A 22,309-nucleotide genomic window follows, 5' to 3' on the forward strand; every position below is an offset into this window, starting at 1 on the left:
TCTTGATTTCAGCTCAAGTCATGATCCCAGAATGATAGGATCAAGCCCTGCATCAGGCTCTGTGCTGAGCACGAAACCTGCTTAAAATTCTCTCCCTCTGTCCCTCTCCCCTGCTCATGGATTCTCTCTCTCTCTCTCTCTCTCTCTCTTTCTTTAAAAAGAAAAAAAAACTAACTTAAAAATTTTTTTGGTAGAATTCACCCATAAGGCCATCTGGCCCTAGACTTTTGTTTATTGGGAGTTTTTTTTATCACTGATTCAATTTCATTGCTGATAATCAGTGTGTTCAAATTTTCAATTTCTTCCTGCTTCAGTTTTAGTAGATTATATGTTTCTTATGGTGAATATTCATATATGTTATATGTTTCTTATGATGAATATTCTTATATATGTCTCCTGGTGTCAATGTGCAAAAGCTTTCTAAGAACCTCCCATCCATTTTATTTTCTGGTTTTATAAACATATAATGAATGTATAAATAAGTAAATACATGTACTGGGAGAACATCCCTATAAATTTACTTTGCAGGAAATATGGCCATTGCTTTCATATTTATACACATTTATTACCAATTAAAAAATGGTATCTGAATATTTTTATGAGAAACTTTCAGTACCAAAAAAAAAAAAGGCATATTCTCTTTCCTAAATCTGTCTAATACATATATATTTATTTATTTACTTTTCAGGACCTGCAATGAAATCTCAAGGACGTGTTCACCCAATTCTCCTCTCTCCTGCTAGGATTTCTGAGCTCAGTATGGTATTTAAAACAAGTGATGGTGAGTTCCTGATGTTCTTAGTAAAGCATTAGTGAACCAATCCCTGCACTAAACTTACACTTACCAAGTAGTCTGAAACCTCCTCATACATTTGTCTTGTCTGGCCTATTTCTAGCTCTTCATCATTTTTCTGATGTGATATAATATCCCTTCCATAAAACCTTGCCATCGAAAGCTTTGCACAGAATATGAGGTATTCAGATGATATTATTCAAGACCTTCTAGTCACATGCAGGATTCTTGCCTATAAAATGTTATGTGACCAAAAGACAATAAATTTGCAGTGTAATTTTGATGGGAAGACAGTGAGAGAACTAGTGTCATCCATCGGTTGAACAGTCAGTTCCTAGGAGGGAGGATGTTTGCAGGAGAAAGTGGGAGAAATATCATCAGGCACTCAAATGCTACTTGTTTCATATGGACAATGGCAAGAGGTAAAATGAGACAAAGACCTGCCCAGGTAAACACCTCTAGTCACTTACAACATCCTTCAGGGCCCACTACCTGCCAATACTACTACATCAGGCAAGGTGGTACTCACAAAGTAGTAAGAAAGCATGCAGGACTTTGCCTTCTTTTACAAGGAACCTTATTTCACTCCTCTCCTCATCCCCCAGACCTCCTAGCATGTAAGTACATGCATATAAGTGCTCAATTCAATGACTGACAAATGAAGAGTGGGAAAAAAATGAATGAATGGGTGGGCCAGGAACTTGAGTTTGGGATGCAGTGGTAGTAATGACTTTCTTAACTTAGACAACAAGGAGTTAGAACTGAAAGTTTGAGTCAAGACTTACTGGCCATTGTGTGCTTGTGGGCATCACTGGTAAGCCGGACAGGGGACCTACCTTGGGTGTATCACTGCCATCCAGGAGTCCCGCCTTCCTGGCTTCTAACCATCATCAGCCAAACTTAGACTGTGCTGCAGACCAGCAAGCATGCCCTTCCCTGACCTCACCCCACCCGTTTGCAAGGGGAGGGACCCTTCCTGGTTTTGCCTAGCACTGCAGCCTCACAGCTTCAGGTTTGGGACAGTTCAGGTAGCACACCTAAATGTCACTCAGAAAATGAGGGGAATGTGCTTAGACTCACTCAAAATCTTGGTGAAGGCAGAAGGGAAAGAAGAGGGAGAGCAGCATGGGTGGGTTGGGAGCACAGGTGACCAGTACAAACAGATGGTTAAGACAGGAAAACCCTTCCCTGACCTTCACCCCAGGCATCATTTAACCCACCACTTTCAAACTTCTCTGTCCACAACCCTGTCCTCAAAAAAATCTGAAATAGAGTAAGTAAATGAAAATAAGATGCTCTGTTTGAAGGAAAGGGGAGACTTCTCACCATCCCTCTGTCTCTGGACCCCTGTGTCTATGCCTGAGAGAACCCTTCAGAGCACAATTCATATCCCTCAGTGTAACCGGAGTCCCTCATCTCAGGAATTCCTCATGAGGAAGCCAAGATGCAAAAGGAAAGTAAACTCGCCCAAGGTCCCTGAACTGGCTGGTGGCCAGGTCACCAAGCCACATATCTCCCATTTCCAATTCAGAACGCTTTCCATTAGCACCCTTCCTCATCCTCCAGGCCCACCCCAGGGCCTGTCCAATTGGTTGTTCAAATGGACTGCTCAGTTTGGATCTGCAAACAAAGTAGAACCAGATTCTGAAATCTGAGGAAACAGTATGCCTTCCTCAAGCCCTCTTAAAATTAAAGTGTGAGTACCCTCTAGTGGCAGAATGTTCCTTCAGGAATATTTCTCTGGATTCTTGAACTTTTCCTAAGGCCCAGAAGAATGCAGGACACTGGTGAGGGAGGGGTACATTGGAACCAGGTGTGTGTGTGTGTGTTCCCCCCTCCCAGAACCCCCTCCCACAGGAGTTAAATCTCTGTGACAGCTTATGTTTGTTTAAATTTTGCATGCTAATCCATATCACATACATGTTTGACTTAGTGTACATTTTTTTCCCTCAAAATCTTTAGTATATTAAATGCTCTAGAAAATCCCTGCATCTTTATCCCATAGGCCCATGAACTCTGAAAAGCATGAAGTTAAAACAAAACCCACATTCTCAGAATCAAAGTTAAAGCTCTTTCCAACTACTGGAATATAAGCTAGGTGTTATGACCAAAGATATAGTAAAATACTAATAGTACAGTAAATACAATTTTCTCAGTGCAGCTATGCCATGGCTCGCCCAAAGCCAGGGGGTAATGTGAGCAGTGGAATCAGAGCAGAGCAGACAGCTAGACTTTTACTCTCCCCTGGGGCTGAACTGCCCTATTTTACCTACATCCAATAAAAGATGGTTGTGCTGGTCTGTATGATGCTTCTGACCTTTAAATAAATAAATAAATAAATAAATAAATAAATAAATAATGTCTTTTTGTTTTTGACTTCTTCCCTACTAATAAGGCTCTAGGTCTATTAGGTAGGAGGAATTGTATGACAAGAATCAAGCTTGGTCTTCTCAGTGCTCCTGTGAGCAAAAGTATGGCCAGGATTTTTGCAGAAGTTAAAGACCAACCTCCAGTGGACCCTGTGGTGAGAGGAAGCAGCAGACCATCGCTGATGGGTCTGGGATGGGCTCCTATGTTGCAGAGTGCCTTTTATGAAACACTGGGCCGCAATAGGGTAAGGACTCTAGGTTGAGACATTCCAGGAAGGAGTAGCAGTTTAGTTACCTTCAGGCAAGATTTGCTTAGTCTAAGGATAATAAAGAACAGAGAGTAGTTTCCCTAATCTATTAGGTTGGCTGTGATTATTGAAGTCACAGGTATGTTATGTGTTATGTGGGTATGTTAGCAAAGGAGGGGGAAGTATTGTGCCAAGTACATTTTTAATATTGATAAAAGATAAAGCTATATGGGAGGGTAAAATATTCTCAAAGATTAATCTACAAGAGAAAACTCAAAGCATAGCCTGTGACATTATGAAAACAGACTAACTGCAATTAGAACCCAGCCCTGTGGGGCGCCTGGGTGGCGCAGTCGGTTAAGCGTCCGACTTCAGCCAGGTCACGATCTCGCGGTCCGTGAGTTCGAGCCCCGCGTCAGGCTCTGGGCTGAGGGCTCGGAGCCTGGAGCCTGTTCCCGATTCTGTGTCTCCCTCTCTCTCTGCCCCTCCCCCGTTCATGCTCTGTCTCTCTCTGTCCCAAAAATAAATAAAAAACGTTGAAAAAAAATTTAAAAAAAAAAAAAAAAAAGAAAAAAAAAAAGAACCCAGCCCTGGAAGTGATGTCCAATCAGACTCTATGTGAGAGCAACTCATTCTACAAACCTGAGGAAGTAAAGGATTAATTTCAGAAGGCCAACTAAGTGATCTCCTGATGACTTGGGTGATTGCTTCACTTCAAAGATTGGTCTGAACTTTTTTCATACCTATTGTGGGGAAACCCCAAAGCTGGTGCTAGTATCCTGTCTATAATCACAAGTATGCCTGCAACACCTGTTAATTTTTAATTACTTCCTTTTTCAGGTGGCACATAGCATTGCCCCAATGATTCTGGATGCTTTCCCATCGCTCCTGCTTTTCTGGCCCCTCCCTGGGGACTCCCAATGTCCTGAGATCCAATAATACCCAAAATAATACTTGGGGAAGCTCTTCCCAGAGGCTATGTTCATTCTGATTACCTGGTACCCCTCCTGTAAAAGATTTTGAGTCTCAAGGCTACCTGTAGAGGTGGAAATCAGCAGTCAAAGCATTATTAATTATAGACAATGATCTGGGCAATTGAAAGACCTTTGCAATTATTTTAATGCCGTCAGATTTATTCCCCTTAATCACAAAACAGCTTTGCATAGCTTCACTGTGGTTAGTTAGGAGGGGGGTCAAGGAAAGCTCTAGTAGAGTCTGCCACCTGCTACTTGTCACTGTCATTCCTTCTCTCTAGCCTCTCTTTCCTTGCATTTGTCCAAAGGAGAGTATAGACCAGCCCAGGACTCCTAATCCTGGCTGCACAGAATTACTGGGGAGACTTTGAAAGAGCCCCATCCAGAGATTCTGATTTAATTGATCTGGGAGTAGAGTATCGGTGCTGTTTTAAGTTCCCAGTGATTCTCTGTACAGCCAGTGTGGAGAGCCAATGTACCAACTGTACACTAAGGCCCAGCACCAGGATTGTAATTCAGTTGCTTCTCCAATGTCACCTAAAAAAACTTTTCTTTTCTAGGACTGACAATAGGTGCTGGCTGCAGTCTGGCCCAAGTGAAGGACATTTTGGCTGAGCAAGTTTCCGAGCTCCCAGAGGAGAAAACTCAGACATACCGAGCCCTCCTAAAGCACCTGAAGAGTCTGGCAGGACAGCAGATCCGGAATATGGCAGTATGTCCTCTGGGCCAATCATTAGGCACACTGCACGTATTTCTTTTCTTTTTTTTTTTTTAAGTTTATTTATTTTGAGAGAGAGAGAGAGGAAGGGCAGAGAGGAGAGAGATAATCCCAAGCAGGCTCTGTGCTCTCAGCGCAGAGCCCGATGTGGGGCTTGAACTCACAAACCACGAGATCATGGCCTGAGCCGAGAACAAGAGTTGGACGTTTAACCAACTGAGCCACCCAGGTGTCCCTACACCTATTTCTTAATCTCACTGAAATGTTGAAATAAGCACTGGCAGAATCATTATGCAAAAAGGTCCCAGCAGATTGAAACAACAGGCACAATAAATAAATGTTTAATATTTAACAAACATTATTAAAAATATATTTAAAAGACGACTCTAAATCAAGTTCAGTAGAATAGCCAAGTGACAATGTAGGTGGGAGAAAAGGAGATCACAGTTTTGCTCATTTCATAATAAGAATGGCAAAGAAACTAATTTAGTTTTAGGCTGTATTAACAGAAGTATAATACCTAAAATAAAGAGGGTAGCTTTCTCTACTCCATACTGTTCTGACCACAGCTAGAGAATAATGTACAGATTTGGGAGGCACACTTTGAAGTCTGGCTGGTTTTGACCTCAGAAGAAAGCAAAAGAGACATAGGTTTTCAAAATATGCATGCTCCCTCTGCTACATACCCCAAATGGTGTGTTAGAGATCCTTGGCATATGAGGAATCAGGGGAAGAGACAGTTCCTTGAAAAAGCTCTTCAAATGATTCCAAAATGTTCTCTCCTCCTGTTAAGAACTCTGACACCTTGCAGCCTGGCAAGGAGATCATGGCAGGAGAGTAAGGGCTTGGAAACCACATCAGAAAGAGGAATGGTGAGGATTGGGACAGTCAGAGAGACCATGAGAGCTGCCTTCAAATATTTTTTTAAGTTTATTCAAAGGCAGAGAGAGAGGGAGAGAGAGAATCCCAAGTAGGCTCCTCTCTGTCAGTATGGAGCCTAATGAAGGGCTCAAACTCAAAAAACCATGAGATCGTGACCTGAGCTGAAATCAAGAGTCTGATGCTTAACTGACTAAGCCACCCAGACCCCCTGCCTTCAAATACTTATAGACTCATGAAGACAGATGTGATTTATTTGATATAACCACAAAGGGTAGAGGTAGAAGTATGACTGATAGGGGAAAGTCCAGGGAGACAGAATTCAGCTCAGTGGAAACAAGAACTTTAAAATCAAGCTGTTGATAGAGAATCAGGGATTCCCTGTCTTCACCCATGTTCCAGCCCAGCCCTCAGCAACCAAGGTGGTCACTGTAGATTCCATCACTATGTGGGGAAGAGAGTATTAGGTTGAATGGCCATTTTCCTCCCAAGTTCTGAGATGTTATAGGCTCAACCAGATCTAAGAAGGGGCAACTGTCTCTCAGATGCCCAGAACCCCAACACACCTGTATGAAGTCTGGCCATTTCAGGGGCAGAGTTAGATGTGGCTGAGGTCCTGTGTACCCAAGGCAGGACGGCATCTTTGTAGCTGATACCACAGCCATCTGTGCTGTGGCCAAGGCTGAGTAGGGGGTGGTTCAGAATGGGCCATGGAGACCCACTGTTTAGGTTGGAATCCCAGTCCTGCCCCTTCCTAGCTGGGACACCGTGGTCAAATTTCATCATTTCTCTGTGCTGAGTATCTTCAGCTGAAAAATGGACACAATGGCATCAGTCTCACTGGGTTAAAAAAAAGTAAGTAAATGTGTGTAAAGAAGTAGAACATACCAAATGCTGTGTGAGTGTTGGTTACTATCAGTTCCTGTCCCATCCAAAGTAGTGGGTGAGAGGTTCCTTCCAGACCGTCTGAATGGAGTCTCTCTACCAAGAGGACCAAGATCCCTTGTGACACTTTCCACTACAAGAGGACCTTAAGCAGGTGCCTGTGGGGCCTAGGATCTGAGGAATAGAATGACCAAGGCAATAACTCTTTCTTTTTAGTCCTTAGGGGGACATGTTATAAGCCGACATTGCTATTCGGATCTGAATCCAATTTTGGTTGTGGGCAATGCTACCCTCAATCTGATATCAGAAGGTAAGCTACCCCAGAACATTCTAGATTGCACCTAAGATTTTTTGTCTTTCTTTTTAAGGAATTGGTATAAGTCAGAGTGCTGATTTCTGGCTCTTAATCCACCATGGGAAGCTCAGGCTCCTAGAGGAAGGCACACTGATACAAGGGAGTGGCTAGTGCTTCCTTCTGGCACCACTGCCCACGTACACACAACATTCACCCCACCATAGCCGTGTGACAGCCAGGGGTGGTGTGCAGAGGCTGAGGTGAAGGCTGTCTGCTGTCTGAGGACTGTTGTCTACTCTCCTTCATTCCTACTTCCCTCAGTTGCTGTGTGAGAAGCCACAAGTCTGGGGAAGACACACAACAAACACCATGGGCCCTCTAGGGACAGAAGGAAGACAATGATGAATTTTACATGCTGGCTGAAAGGATCATTCCCTGGGGCTGCTCCATGCAACACTACCCTTGTCTCCCTGGAAACACTCAGCTCTCTCCCTGCCTCCACTGCTCCAAGAATGCTGACGTACCCCTTTACTGGGCACTAACTATATGCCAGGCTGTATTGGACATCTTATACACAGCATGACTAGTCCAACCAACCACCCAGCTGTCACTTGTAGAGACAGGCACAGGATGGGAACCATCATCTGTATCAGGCTGCCTCTCCAGGGCCTCTGGCTCTACCTCCCATCACTTCTCCTGGTCCTTCACCCACAACCCATCAAATATACACTCCTTCTGTCCCTCCCACTTGGCCAGCCAGTCATTTACCCCTCCTATGGGTGGACCGGACCCAGGCACTAGGGTGCAGGGAAGCAATCACAATCTGCTCCCCACATGAACTTCAAGGGTGTATCCAACCAGGAATTATATCACAGGCAATGTAACCCTCCCAAGGGGTTTATTGGCCATAATACGATCTCATCCCTAACTGGTGGGAAGTGCTGGGAGAGCCTTTGTGCAGAGGAAAAGCTCACACACCCTTACTCAGCTTTGCATGGGGCCCGCCCAGGAGGGAGGAGAGGAAAGGCCTCACCCTGGCCTGGCCTGGCCTGGTCAGCCATTTTCCTGAGTCTTCCCCGCCTGTGGTTGAATGTGACCCCAACCTGACCCCCAAACACCAGAAAAGAAGAAGCCAAGAATCTGGGGCATCTGGATAGCAAGGATAGCCTGGCCTGCATGCAGGGCCTTCTACTACATTAGCAGTAGTGTTCTTCTACTGGGGGTTGGTGGTTACCTTTGGCTTAAGGTCTGTGCTTTTCCAGCTCTGCCAAAGCCACCTCCACCCTGAGTGCAGTGTTTCTCTGGTGCTGGTAGATGAGCTCACTGACCTAGCAGCAGGGCAGGCCAGCAAAGGTCAGCAGGGGCTCCTTCTGGGGTTCTCCTGCTTCCTTCTCAACTACCCCTATGTTCCAATCAGCATCTTGCCTCTTTTGCCACGAACAGAATCCATCTCAGATTCACTGGGCTGTAGTTTGATCTCCTCATGGCACCTGCTGCGGAGCCGCAAACCACTGTTTAAAACCGGAGGGCCCTGCTCTGACCACTAAATTATAACACTGGGCCAAACAGAGGGTTTGTGAATTGCTCACTTTGTTTGAAAGATGTAGGTCTCCAGTTTAGATGCCAACAGCAGCAGCAAGAACAAAAAGAAATGCAATGACTTGAGCTCTGTTAATAGTGGAAATAAACTCTGTCTCCACTTGCCCTTACCTTGATCACAGTAGTGAATGAGTTAGATTTAGTTAACCAGCTTCTGCCTGAAGATGAAATGGTGCAGGCATGACAGGCCTTGGAGGTGGCAGGAGACCCTGTTCACATAGCACGTATGCAGAGACGAGAAAATGTCATACTGGCCCTGCCAGTCCTGTCTGTGCAGGGGAGTGGGGGAGCCCTGGACTGCATCACTCTGTGCAGAGGGAGGTGACCTTTTCCTCCTTGCTGCTGACATTTAAGAGTACAGAATAATCCGGCATTCCTCACTGCAACTGTGCAGAAATGTCATTTTCTTCGACAGAAGGTACACGGCAGATCCCTCTAAATGACCATTTTCTTGCCGGGTTGGCAAGTGCAGACCTTAAGCCAGAGGAAATTTTGGAATCTGTGTACATCCCGCACTCTCAAAAGGTAAGAATTCTGCTGGTTGCTTTTAAGAGTTTGTTTTTCCCTTTTCATGACAGAGAGCAGTCATCTTCAGAAATCTGAAAACAGATGGAAGGAAAATGACTGTCCTGAAAATCTGTTTCCTGTCCACTGTGGACTGGCCTAGCACCAAGGCCCTCAGACACCCTCGGGCAAGCAGCTCTGGGCTGTGATTTGGGGTTGTTGTTTCAGCTGTGGGGTGGGGCCTGCTGAGGGCATGTGGTTGTGCTTCCACACCCCTTTATGTCTACAGATCGACTCTGGGAGGCGGAAATTAAAGCTCTCTGGCTGTGGATGAGCTTCTCTGCCTGACCCACAAAGAGGTGGAAGCTGGAACAGGGTCTCCCCTCTTCCCACTCTAGCTAACCCCAACAGCTCACAGGAACAAGAGGACCTCCAGATGTTTGCTAACACAGGATGTCTGGGATTGATGTGGCCACCCAGCTGGCTTTTGAGTGGGGCCTCTGTCTTCACTCAATGCTCCGTGTCTCTCCCCAAAACCATACCCGAATCCAAGAGGATGGTCTCCCCAGAGAGAGGCAATTCAACACACACACACACACACACACACACACACACACACAATGGTGAAAAGCCAGGAGTTAGCTTAGTTATGTGGGAGGTCTCATGTTAAGTCATGTTTCAGCGTGTATGATCTTCATTTATTTTTCCTTTGGAATGGAAACTTTGAAATGTGTTCTAATCCAAAGTGCATCGGGGAAGGCCCAAGACGGAAAAGCAGGCAGGCACAAACACAGCACCCTTGGTGGACGCACAGATGGAAACACACTTGAGGCACAGGCCTTCGCCATTAACCTCATGTTGCAACATCAGCAGGTCACGGTGCCAAAGACCCCAGTGGGGCAGCCATTACCCTCCCGACTCTCATTCCTGATACAAGATTCCCTAGTGCACTGTCAAAGTTCTATTCAACTCTTTTATGACCTTTGCAAAGTGGAAAAGCAGTCATTTCTACAAACCAAAAATGTAGTGGGTCTCTTTTGCACATCAAGCAAATCACATTTAAAAGCACCTGTGTTGGGGTGCCTGGGTGGCTCAGTTAAAGCTTCCAACTTCAGCTCAGGTCAAGATCTCACAGTTTGTGAGTTCGAGCCCTGCATCAGGCTCTGTGCTGACAGCTCAGAGCCTGGAGCCTGCTTCAGATTCTGTCTCCTTCTCTCTCTGCCCCTCCCCAACCTGTGCTCTGTCTCTCTCTGTCTCTCAAAAATAAATGAATGTTAAAAATGCCTGTGCTGGGAAGGTTCCTGCATCCTCATGAGGACAGAGGCATCTGAAGACTAGAGGCAAGAGCACCTAGAAATAAGAGCACCTGGAAATGATCCAGGTATCCTGGCCTCAGGAAAAGTGCACAGTGATCCCTGTTCCTTAAGGGCATTGGACATTGGGGATGGATTCCATTCTCACTATGAATGAGAAGCCAGCCAACTTGTCCTCTAATTGTGCCAAGTGTCTTTTGTGCCCCGTTAGATGGAGTCTAAGTGATTAATTAGTGGCACCAAGAAGCAGGAACCATGCTCTCACTTTTGACATGTCAAGTAACCCCAAGTGGTTCTTGTGTCCACAGTGGGAATTTGTGTCAGCCTTCCGACAGGCTCAGTGCCAGCAAAATGCCTTGGCTGATGTGAGTGCTGGCATGCGAGTCATTCTCGAAGAAGCCACAGACACCATCAAGGAGCTGAGCCTCTCCTATGGAGGGGTTGGGGAAGCCACAATTGGTGCACATAAATCCTGCCAGCAGCTCATAGGGAGGTAAGCAATGAACCCTGCACCCCAAAGGTGAAACTTGACATCAAAAACAAAGAACAAGTAGAAGTTTGGCTCTGGCAAGGGTTGTTAATGCCCTGGGAAGATGTGAACTCCTATATATAGAATCACTGCTTGTTCTTTCTGCAATTTTGCTAATAAAGCAAACCTCACTTGACTTTGACTAATTAGGGGCTGCTCCTTGGGGGAAGGCCACGACAACAATGACCCATGACTGTGCTCTGCCCCAGTTCTCATGTGCACATCAGCACTACTGCAGACCCACACCAGGCAGGGTCCAAGTGTACCTAGTGCCGCTGCTGTGCAGGGACCTTTTGTTTCTTCCTCAGTAGAGGCCAGTCCGGTTCATAATGGAATTGGCCCTCATGATCTGTTTGTGTAATATCTGGTTCCAGCATGTTCTGGCCCTTGAACATGCTTGGTTCATGTTGCAATGAAACAGGGCCCATCCTCACCCTGCCATGACCCTCAGGCCACTTGGTGCAGCTTCCCAGGCCTCGATTTTCCTAAAGGGCTTGGTTAGATGATTTCTGAGTTCCCTTCCAACTCATAAAAGGAGACTCCAGGTTCTCTAAATTGTTATTATCCAGTAGCTGGCACATGCCGTGTGATCGAGACTGCCCTTTGACTTGTCCCTTTCCCACCTCCAACCCCACCAGGCCCTGGAATGAGCCAATGCTGGAGGAAGCTTGCAGGCTGCTTCTGGAAGAGGTCTCCCTCCCAGGCTGGGCTCCAGGGGGAAGAGTGGAATTCAAGAGGACTTTGGTGGTCAGCTTCTTCTTCAAATTCTACCTAGAAGTTCTGCAGGAACTGAAGAAGCTTGTAAAAGTGTCTGTAAGTGTTCTGGCTTTTATGTGCCCCTTGCAGCCATAGCTCCCAGCTTTTCCACTACTTTTGCAAACTGTCTTGTGGGCAGCCTGTGCATGACCTGTCACCTGTTCTGAGTCAGGCCTTGTCAGTTCCTAGCCCTCCTTCCTTCAGGGATTCAGCCCTGAAGGGCTACCACATGAGGCTCAGGATACCACACTGTCTTCAGTTCACAGATGTTCACTACATGCCCTGAGCAATGAAACGTTACAGTGCCCCTGCCTCCAGTGTGCGATTTCTTTTTCTTTTAAAATCCGCTTTACTGGGGGCACCTGGGTGACTCAGTGGGTTAAGCGTCTGACTCTTGATTTTGGCTCAGGCCATGATCTCACAGTTTGTGAGATCAAGTCCCATATTGGGCTCTGTGCTGAAGGTGCGGAGCTTGCTTGGGATTCTCTGTCTCCCCCTTCTCTGCCCCTTCCCCTGCTTGTACTCTCTCTCTTTCTCTCTCTCTCAATCCCTCTCAAAATAAATAATTTAAAAAATAATAAAATCAACTTTACTGAAATATAATTACATATAATAAAATGCACCTATTTATACTCAATGAGTTTTAACAAATGTGTAAACCCATGTAGCCACCACCTCAAACAAGGTATAAGGCATTTTCATCACCCCAAAAAGTACCTTTTGGCCTCCCACCCCTGCCCCCAGGCAACCATTCATCTGCTTCATGGCAGATTAGGTTTGCCTATTCTAAAATTTAATATTCAACATAAAATGTAAAATAAAATTTTATTTTTCAAAACATACTAAAATTTTATTTGTATGCAAATATTTAAGTGGCTTCTTTCTAGATTGTTTTGTTTGTATACTTCTGGAATAAGTTAGGCAAGGCAAAACATTCTCTTTCTCTCACTCTCTATTTCCTTCCCAGACCAGGATTATAACCCTCACCCTACCTCGTACCCCCTGTTTCAAACCACACCCTACCCCAACACTCCTCAAGTCACCTCAAGTGTTCAATTTTCATTACGTGGACATAGACCCTCACCAACCACATTCACCAGGGTAATAATCACTGCCATTTAATTTCATAATCAAGACACTTGGTATGTTTCAGACACCCAGAGAGCCTTCTCAATTTTACTGATGAACTGCTGAGTTGCTGAGAAAAACAAGCAGGATGTGGGCTCTTTTGTGTACAGTGAACTCCAGCTCATTCTGGGATGGCGTCTCTGTCCCCCAGTGTTCCAGCTTGTCCTGCCTTTACCCAGCTCACTGACAGGCCTCTCCCTCCTCTGGGTGGCTAGGGGATCAGATTCAAACCAGTCCATCCAGTTCCTCAGTATGTGGAAAGGGAGGGAGGGCAAGACACCTTCATAAAAAAGGAGACCCTGGGGAGATGATGTAGATTTTGGTCTTCCAGGATACCCTGGCCTTGCAGTTTCTTGAATACCTCAACCAAGTCATTTTCACACAAGCCAAAGCCCAGTTTAATCATAGACTAATTGGTTTATCTTTATTGTTTTGAATGGTCTTTCAGGACAGTCATCATTATCCTGAAATTTCAGACCGATTCCTAAGTGCTCTAGAAGATTTCCCCGTCACAGGACCCCGGGGAGTCCAAAGGTACCAGGTCAGTGAGTATAATTTAACAGGAACCTAGAAACTAAGAGATAAGCTATAGTTATGTGAACAAAGCAAGCACTTCAGAGTTGTGATTCATAGTTCTGACTTTCTAGTTTGGGCTGGCACATTGCCCTTTGTTTAGGCCAAGTCAGGGAGACGCTGGATCTAAGATCGGGCCTGAGCTACCATGACACACACTCAAGGCTGAACCAGCCTGGAATGGTTTGACCATCTGACTAATCATTGATAGTATCCTGGAATGCATGTTCTTTGGGCATTTGTTTGAAGAGCACCCAAGCCAGGTGTGGGGGAAGGACTGCATAAGAGGGTAGCAAGTTTCAGCCTCCAGCCCTGGTTGCAAATCTCATCTCCAGTCAGCAAAACAAGGACCTTGCCAGTACCTGAACCCACCCTTCTTGAAGGACAATTTAGAAAGTATCTATTATTATCTGTTAGCACAAAGCCCCTCTCCCACCCCATCTCCACACATAACACACACACACACACACACACACACACACACACACACACACCCCAGAGCTTCCCTGAAAAGAATTCCAAAATAAACACTTTCTCCAACTTCTTATCCTCCCAGTGATGTTTTTGAGCCACTTACAGGGGCAACCAAGGCACTGTGGTCTAGATCTGGGTGGACTCCATTGACATTTGCTCCCCTCCCCTCTCCCCTGCCCCAGGCACTACTCAAGTTGACACTCAAGCTTTTAGCTTAGATTTTGGTCCCCCACCCTCTGGAATTATATCACTTTAGACTTCATCATCTTGATCACTTTCTATGTAAACAGTTTGGTCATGGAAAAGGTAAGAAAGCTGGACAAGGAGAACCTCTGAATTCCAGAAGAAAGCAGTACAGGGGCACAACTTGGGAAAAGAAAATGCCAAAAGGAGAGGCTAGGATGCCCTTTCACCTACTTCACAGTTCTGCCAAAAAGTTGGCATTGCTACATAACTGACAGGACAATTCCCCAGTCTAGTGACATCATTGAATTTTTGCACTTATCATCTGACCCACTCCAGTGTTTGTGGTCTGAGGGTGACTGATTTCTCAATCCTGAATCAAGAGTGTTGGTAATCAGCCAGGCCACTTGTGAAGATTTTAATTGTCCAGGGCAACTCTTGTCTCCCTCTGCAGAGTGTGGATTCTCACCAGTCCCTCCAAGATCCAGTTGGACGCCCCATCATGCACCTGTCAGGTCTTAAACATGCTACAGGTGAAGCCATATTTTGTGATGACATCCCTATGGTGGATAGAGAACTTTTCATGGTTTTAGTGACCAGTACAAAAGCCCATGCAAAAATCATGTAAGTAAATGGAAAGCTTTCAAAAAAAACTTTTAAAAGCACACCCGTGGATTCCCTCTGAGGAATGTACCTGTTATGCCATGTCCTAAACCCAAAGAACCTAAAATTGAAAGAAGAAAGAAAAGGGCACCATCCCCAGCAGGAGGAAGAGAGGGTATCTGGAAATGACCATTATGAAAGAGAGAACAAAAATAGCAGTTATGGGCTCCTTGCTTCTCTTCTAACCTCTACACCTCATCTCCCTGCTGTAGCCTCAGTCATGGCTCAAAGGAGTAATTCTGAGTAGGGCTGATACTCAGCTGTTGGTAAAACCCTGAAATACTGCATTTCTGAAGGTCTAATGCCTACTGTCCTAAGCTTCCTAAGAATGTCCCTTGCCACAGCCACACAGCCCCTCCCCCAGGTCCTCTCCTATAGTTAAAGTGTTACCCCTGACCCAACAGGCAGCCTTCTGGACCATATGGCAGGTTAGCTTTTATTGGTCGGGACCTATGCCGGACAGTTGTTATATATTTTTTATTTTCAACCATGTTCTATCCTTTCCTCAGGTCTGGGGCCCTCAAAGCTTGCTGATTTCTACTTCTTAAATATTTCTCTTTTTTCAGATCAATTGATTTGTCTGAGGCCCTTGAACTACCTGGAGTGGTTGATGTGATAACAGCTGAGGACATTCCAGGCACCAATGGTGCCGAGGATGACAAATTGTTGGCTGTAGATGAGGTACAGAGCATGCTTTCTCAGATGACTTTGTGCAGATAATCACAAAGGTACCACCTCCAGCTGGTTTTCAATCCCGCCCCCCACATTGCGGGACAGAAGTGCCGATTCTTCCAGCTTCTCTCTACACCTAACATCTTTATTCAGACAGACTTAAATCTTCTGGAGTCAGGAAATTACACAGTAAAAGGGAAATAATAAACATACAGAAAAACAAGTTCTAGTTTTCCCACTGTGTGCTCTTGAGTCAATTTACCCTCGTCTAAAGAATAAATGTAGGAACTGACCTGTATCAGGATAGAATATGCTAGAAAGACCTAAAAAGGAGAGTGCAAAAAATACAGCCACTCCCTGTTTTCTGTATTGAACTCTCTCCTTTCCTAAACCAACCCCATGCAGACACACCCCCACCCCACCCCTCACTTACTTTTACACATTCCATTTGTAATAAAGTTGCTTTTCCCACCTTTGACATTTTAATTCAATTCTACAAACATTCACTGAATACTTGCTTTTGGAGCCAGGCTAATTTGGTTCATGTTCCATCTCTACCACTCACTAGCCATGTGCCTTTGGGTATCATTACCTGGAAAATGGGAACAACCACTGCACCAATCCCATGGTGTTGTGGGATCTAAAAGAGTTAATGCACGTAAAATGCTTACAACGGTGTTTGGCACATGAAGGCTTTCAGTAGGTGTTAGCTATTATTGTCACTTCTCAATGAGTCACACAGACTGTTTCTCCTCCAGCCATGAAATGGCTCACTGTTCTTTTGGTTGAACTCCAGATGAAGAGGTCAGTTGTTATTTAAGAGCTATATCATCTGCTCAGGCTGCCATCACAAAATACCACAACCTGGGCCACTTTTGAAAAAGCAGAAATTCATTTTCTCACAATTCTGGTGGCCTATCACCCAAGATCAAGGTTTTGGTTTCTCCTGAGGCCTCTCTTCCTGGTTTGCAGGTGGCTGTCTCCTCACTGTGTCCTCTCATGACTTTTGTCTGAGGATGAGCCTCCCTGGTATCTCTTCCTCTTTTTATAAGGACACAGTCATATTGGATTAGAGCTCCACCCTTATGACCTCATTTAATCCTAATTACCCCACTGAAGGCCCTATCTCCAAATACAGTCACACTGGACATTAAGGCTTCAACATTTGAATTTGGGAAGAAGGAGGGGACACAGTGCAGCTCATAACAGGGATGATATTGTACAAGAAACAATTTCCTTATCTTTAAATTTTAAAATGATAAATGATACCATAAATATGATACATGTGACCCAAGCTTGACAGAGGACACAGCACATTCAGGTCACAACCAATCTCACATCCACTCTGGAGCTTACATTCATTGAGTAAAATGGTCAACGGAATCATCTGTATTCTTTAAATTATTTTTTTAATTAAAACATTTTAAGCCAAGCACATGTTGTTGAATGTGACCTCCAATGTGGCCTTATTGACAAACAATAATAACAAAGATACCAGCCACTGATAAGGGTGAAGTAAGACTATTCCTACTGATATTTTTCTACCTGCTTCATGCATGTACTTTCCGCAGGTGCTTTGCGTGGGCCAGATCATCTGTGCTGTGGTTGCAGAGACAGATGTACAGGCAAAGAGAGCAATTGAAAAGATAAAGATCACCTACAAAGATCTGGAGCCCATAATCTTCACCATCAATGTAAGCAGTGCTGGCTGGTTTCTTTCCTGTAAAGTTGTAGAATCAAAAGCACCCTTGTAAATTTCTTAATGCAAGACTAATTCTAATTTTTTCTTGCCACTGGCTTGCCCTGGAAAGATCAGCTTCCTCTGGAAGATATTATTTGTATGAATTGAAATTAGCTTTGGCTCTAAGAAATGACAGGGGTGGGGTGGGGTGGGGTGGAGAAACAAATGAAGAATTGTAGTTTCTTTCTCTTTCACATTCACAAAGTCTAGAAAAGATCAGTCCAGGGCTTATGTAGGGTTCTATGTGTCAGGGATCTTGGATCCTTCTATCTAGTCACTGCTTCAAGCATGGTTTCTACCCTCTAGGTCACACTTTGCTCCACAATGGCTGCTGAAGCTTTGGCTATTAAGTTCACATTCCAGACAGCAAAGAGAATGAGGTGATGGAGAAGGGCATATTCCATCCCTTTAAGGACACTTCCCATAATCTCACTGGTTAGCACCTAGTCAGATACCACACCTCAAGGGGAGCTGGGAAATGTAGACTTTATCCCAAGTGACTACATGACCACTAAAAATTGGGGAAGATGATGAGAATGGATATTGAGAACAATCATGTTTTCAAGGTGGGCCTCCAAAACAGTGGGACTTTCATGATGGAATTCCACAGAAATTTCAACTCTTACTTTTGGGTCTAGCTGAAGGAATGCAAATGCTATTACCAAAGCAGAAAGAATGAAGTTAGAATAGAAAATTCAGATGTGGAGTGGGATTTTCAGGTTCTAACTCAATGAAAGGCAAGTTCAGAGTAACTGAGTTGCAAAAAGCTTTCTTATTTGTGCACTTGTAATAGAAAATAAATTTTTTTCAAAGGCCCCAGTGAACCATTTGACATTTTTTAAATGTACCTAAAAGGCACAACTTGCTCAATAGTCAAAGTGTTAAAAAGGTCATGTTTCTTGATCTTTCTAAACCAAATCAATTCTGTTCCAAATTCCCATTTTGCCAAGTTTGCAAGAAGTCCAGACCATTTTTCTTGGCTCAGTATCCCTCCTGGGGTTGTACTAGGATCCTAACATCAGTTTTTGATATTTCAATCCTAATCCCATTTCCTCAAGGGGGAAATAGTACCCAGAAGAAAAACCAGGAAATATCCTGGGATTCAGAATGGTTAGAGATCTGCAGTTCTCTCAGAATAGGACTGTCCAGAGTCAGCTAAAAATTTCTTTTGTGAATAGAGTATATAACAAAATAGTTATGCATACCAATATTTGTTTACCCATCCATTCATTCATTTATTTAAATGACTGTAGGTATGAGAGGCAGTAAGGGTAGTGGCTAAAAGTACAGTTTCTAGAACCAAACTGCTAGGTTTGAATCCTGGCTGCATCACTTAGGTAAATTCATTAACCTCTTTAAACCATGGTTTCTTCATCTGTAAAATGGGGATAATACTAATAATCGCCTGTTCCCTGGAAATCCACACTGAAAATGAGAAATGAGTATTTATCATCATGGGCCATCATAGCATCCCCAGATCTCAATTCTTAACATTTCTCTACTCCTTGTTGGTTTTCCCTGCACTTTAGAAGACATCCTTCAGACACCCATCTTGTCTCTGCCATGAGCCCACTACTCCAGTACTCCCTTGCTTGATGACTCCCTTCATGTGTCCCAGTAGATGGCTATTTTGGGGAGTTTACTGGCCTTTGACTAAGAAACAAAATGTCAATGGAAGAAAAAAAACTTTAATTGGGTTATTCCTATCATTTAGGATGCCATAAAGCACAACTCATTCCTATGCCCTGAAAAAAAACTTGAACAAGGAAACATTGAGGAGGCATTTGAAAAAGTCGATCAAATTGTTGAAGGTAAGCAATTCAGGATATTTAATAGAATCTTTGCATGATTCTGTTCCAAAGCAGACACTGAGAGCATGTGATTTCCTAAGAAAGGGCATCCTCTAAAGACTCAGCACTTTGCCAAATTTCTCTTATATCTCCTCCTCTCAAATTGTGAGTGTGGGTGTGGGGGTATTATGTGTGTTGCCTTTAGAGGTGGGGGGCAGGGAGCAACAGAATAAATAGAAGAAAAATCCTTAGCACTTTGATTAGTTAAGGACAGAGGAATGGAGCCAGACCCTTCCAACTTGTTATACAAAACTATGGTATCTGAAACAGATTGCCTTTAGTTGCCACAGAACAAATGCCTGATCCATCAATTCCTTGTTCAGGACAAATCCAGACTGGTCAGTCCACATCTTACTTGCTTTGGAATTCCTCAACATGGTAGTTTCCAATCAACACACACTCTCAGGAATTTCCCTTTGCTTGCACTTAACAGGAGAGGTCCATGTTGGAGGCCAGGAACACTTCTACATGGAAACACAAAGAGTGATTGTTATTCCAAAGGCAGAGGACAAAGAACTGGACATTTATGTATCAACACAGGATCCAGCCCACGTGCAGGTGAGGTCCAGGATTGCCCTTACCTTCCCAACTTCCTAATTTCGTCATGGCCCTCTATCCCCATAGGCTCACAGTTGGTAGCCATTTTTCCTGTAGAAACTTGATGTCCAAATATTGGACATCAGTGGAACAGCTAAGATACCAGAATTCTTTATTTTTTTTCTGGTCTTGTCAAGTAAGTATAAGAACAGCTGAGGTGAAGGGGATTCAGAGCACACTTATCCTGGTGACCACTGAGTAATGTATAGAATTGTTGAAACACTATATTCTACGCCCGAAACTAACGTAACACTGTGTTAACTATATTGGAATGAAAATTAAATAAAATTAATAAAATTAAACTTAAAAAAGAAAAAGAACAACCACAGTCACTTCAGATTTAAAGAATACATTCATTTGCAGCATGCTTAAATGAGCTCTGTGATTGGATAACACTAAATTATATCTGCACTTGCTTTTTCTCTAAATAATCATTACAGATAGCCTTTGGAGTAAACACATCACTTTACAGTACATTTTCATTATCCGAGTCTCAAAGTGCTCTAGGTTTTAGCTGCAAACATCTTCTTTACTAACTTGTCAGGAGTTTGCTGATTTTCACTTTGTTGGAACATATGTCTAGGCATTTGGCTAGGATTCCAGCTCTGACAGGAATCTAGGACTCTGACAGTTTCCTTTCTGGAAAATACTATTTTTCTGCTAGAAAGGCTGTCCTGTAAGATTGATGATGTTTATGAACTCAACAGAGCTCTCTGCAACACAGATTTACATTATCTTAGTTTGGGTTTTGTTTTTGTTTTTGTGTTCTGACAGTAGGTGTGGATGAATATTGCTGTGATGTTTCAGGCAACAAAAGGCTTCTTTGTCATTTCTTGTAAAACTTTTTCATTATCTTTCACAGAAAACAGTGTCCTCTACTTTAAATATCCCCATCAACAGGATCACCTGTCATGTCAAGCGGGTGGGTGGAGGTTTTGGCGGAAAAGTAGGAAGACCAGCTGTATTTGGGGCTATTGCTGCTGTGGGTGCTATCAAGTAAGTGCACTTGGGGATACAAGAGGGTGTAAAACGTACAGAGCTAAGGGCAAATCTGTGGACTGAGAGTGACTTGACTGCTGTCATAACTACCTGAGTGTCGTTGGGCAACTCAGGCTCCTGTCTCTTTTTCTTTATAATTATAGATATAATCTCACCTTCCTAGATTGATTGGAAAAGTCAAATGCACCTAGGACTTGAAACAGGCTATAAAAAAGAAAAGTGATATTATTAGTTAAACACCTCCAAGGCTGAGGCTGCCCTGTCCCTGAGCTTCAGGAAAGGTGACCTATTTAGGGGCGGGGCAAGGGGGAGGCTCCTCCCCCACTTTCCCTTCCTACTCTAGCTGCAGTCAGGGTGGCATGAGGAAAGAAAGGCTCCCACCCTCTGCCTCTCTGCACCTGAAGTGCTGGCTAGTCAGCGTTTGCTTAATGATAGATGATATCCTCAAAGAGAGTTCCCAGGCTAACTCAACCAGAAGGCTTGCTCCTTTGCTGTTCATGTTGTTCAAGTTGCTGGCTTTTCTGTTTCTTGTTCATTTTCTATGGCTGTTTCTTGGTAGTTACAAAGTATTGTCAGAGCCCCAATCAGCCTGCAAAGTTCAAAGGTCCTGCTTCCTTTGACAAATTCTGTGTAGTTCAAAGCTAGGTCCTAAAGCACTCAGATGTGTGTCTCATTCTGCAATGAGAGACAGGAAATCACAAGATCTGAATCCCATCTCCACTTCTTTCCATAATGAACGTCTCTATTCACACCTACCAAGTACCCAGAAGGGTTAATCGGTTCATCATACTCCCAACAGGCTTTGTGCCTTTAAGACTTCTCAAGCATTACTGCACAGAAGAATCATCTGGTGAGCATTTAAGTCCCAGTGCCTAGGCTGTCCCATCCAATTCGGGCATCAGTATAGTTTAAAACTAACCCACTAGTTCCACTGTGCAGCCAAATGTGGCAACCAGTGCCTTAAGCTACAACCCCACCTTAGCACACATCTAGCATGCATTAAGTAGTCCCCAGAGTAGTGTTCCCAGACTGGTGATAATAAGAGTCTCCTAGGGATGCCTGAGTGGCTCAGTCAGTTGAACGTCCTGGGCTCATGATCTCATGGTTTGTGAGTTCAAGTCCAGCCTGCAGCTTGCTGCTGTCAGAACAGAGCTTACTTCGGATCCTCTGTCCCCCTCTCTCTCTGCCTCTCTCTCTGCCTCTCTCTCTCTCTCTCTCTCTCTCAAATAATAATAATAATAATAAATGCCTCCTATGCTTGTAGAAATTCCTGCCTCCCCACCCCAGACCCACTGAATCAGAAGCACCAGAGAGTAGACACAGAAACTTTACATTTAACTGATGCTCCAGGTATTCGTCACCATTTAAAAAAAAAAAAAAAAAAAAAAAAAAAAAAAAAAAAAAACAGGAAACCTTGTGCCAGAATTGTAGTTTTCAACATGTACCTGAAAGTACCTCATAAGAATCACTGAGAAAAATGCCAATTCTGGGGCCCCTCCCTACATGTACTGAATGAGAGTCCTAGTGCTAAGGCTCAGGAATCTGCATTTTTGTCAGCATGCCAGAC

At 44.0% G+C, this 22,309-nt stretch overlaps 1 protein-coding gene across 1 annotated transcript in view; it reads left to right on the forward strand.

Annotated features, from left to right (window-relative positions):
* Positions 1-22,309, forward strand: part of LOC122226472 (aldehyde oxidase 2) — an 87,168-nt gene that overhangs the window by 21,248 nt on the left and 43,611 nt on the right. The window contains exons 10-22 of the mRNA XM_042949657.1: positions 689-781; positions 4,945-5,096; positions 7,083-7,176; positions 9,176-9,285; positions 10,886-11,070; positions 11,745-11,919; positions 13,439-13,531; positions 14,675-14,844; positions 15,450-15,564; positions 17,127-17,249; positions 19,011-19,107; positions 19,580-19,704; positions 20,606-20,739. Of these exons, the coding sequence (XP_042805591.1) occupies positions 689-781; positions 4,945-5,096; positions 7,083-7,176; positions 9,176-9,285; positions 10,886-11,070; positions 11,745-11,919; positions 13,439-13,531; positions 14,675-14,844; positions 15,450-15,564; positions 17,127-17,249; positions 19,011-19,107; positions 19,580-19,704; positions 20,606-20,739 (1,666 nt within the window). The remainder of the gene's footprint in view (positions 1-688; positions 782-4,944; positions 5,097-7,082; positions 7,177-9,175; positions 9,286-10,885; positions 11,071-11,744; positions 11,920-13,438; positions 13,532-14,674; positions 14,845-15,449; positions 15,565-17,126; positions 17,250-19,010; positions 19,108-19,579; positions 19,705-20,605; positions 20,740-22,309) is intronic.

This window comes from Panthera leo, chromosome C1, assembly GCF_018350215.1.
Source record: "Panthera leo isolate Ple1 chromosome C1, P.leo_Ple1_pat1.1, whole genome shotgun sequence".
Taxonomy (NCBI): Eukaryota; Metazoa; Chordata; class Mammalia; order Carnivora; family Felidae; genus Panthera; species Panthera leo.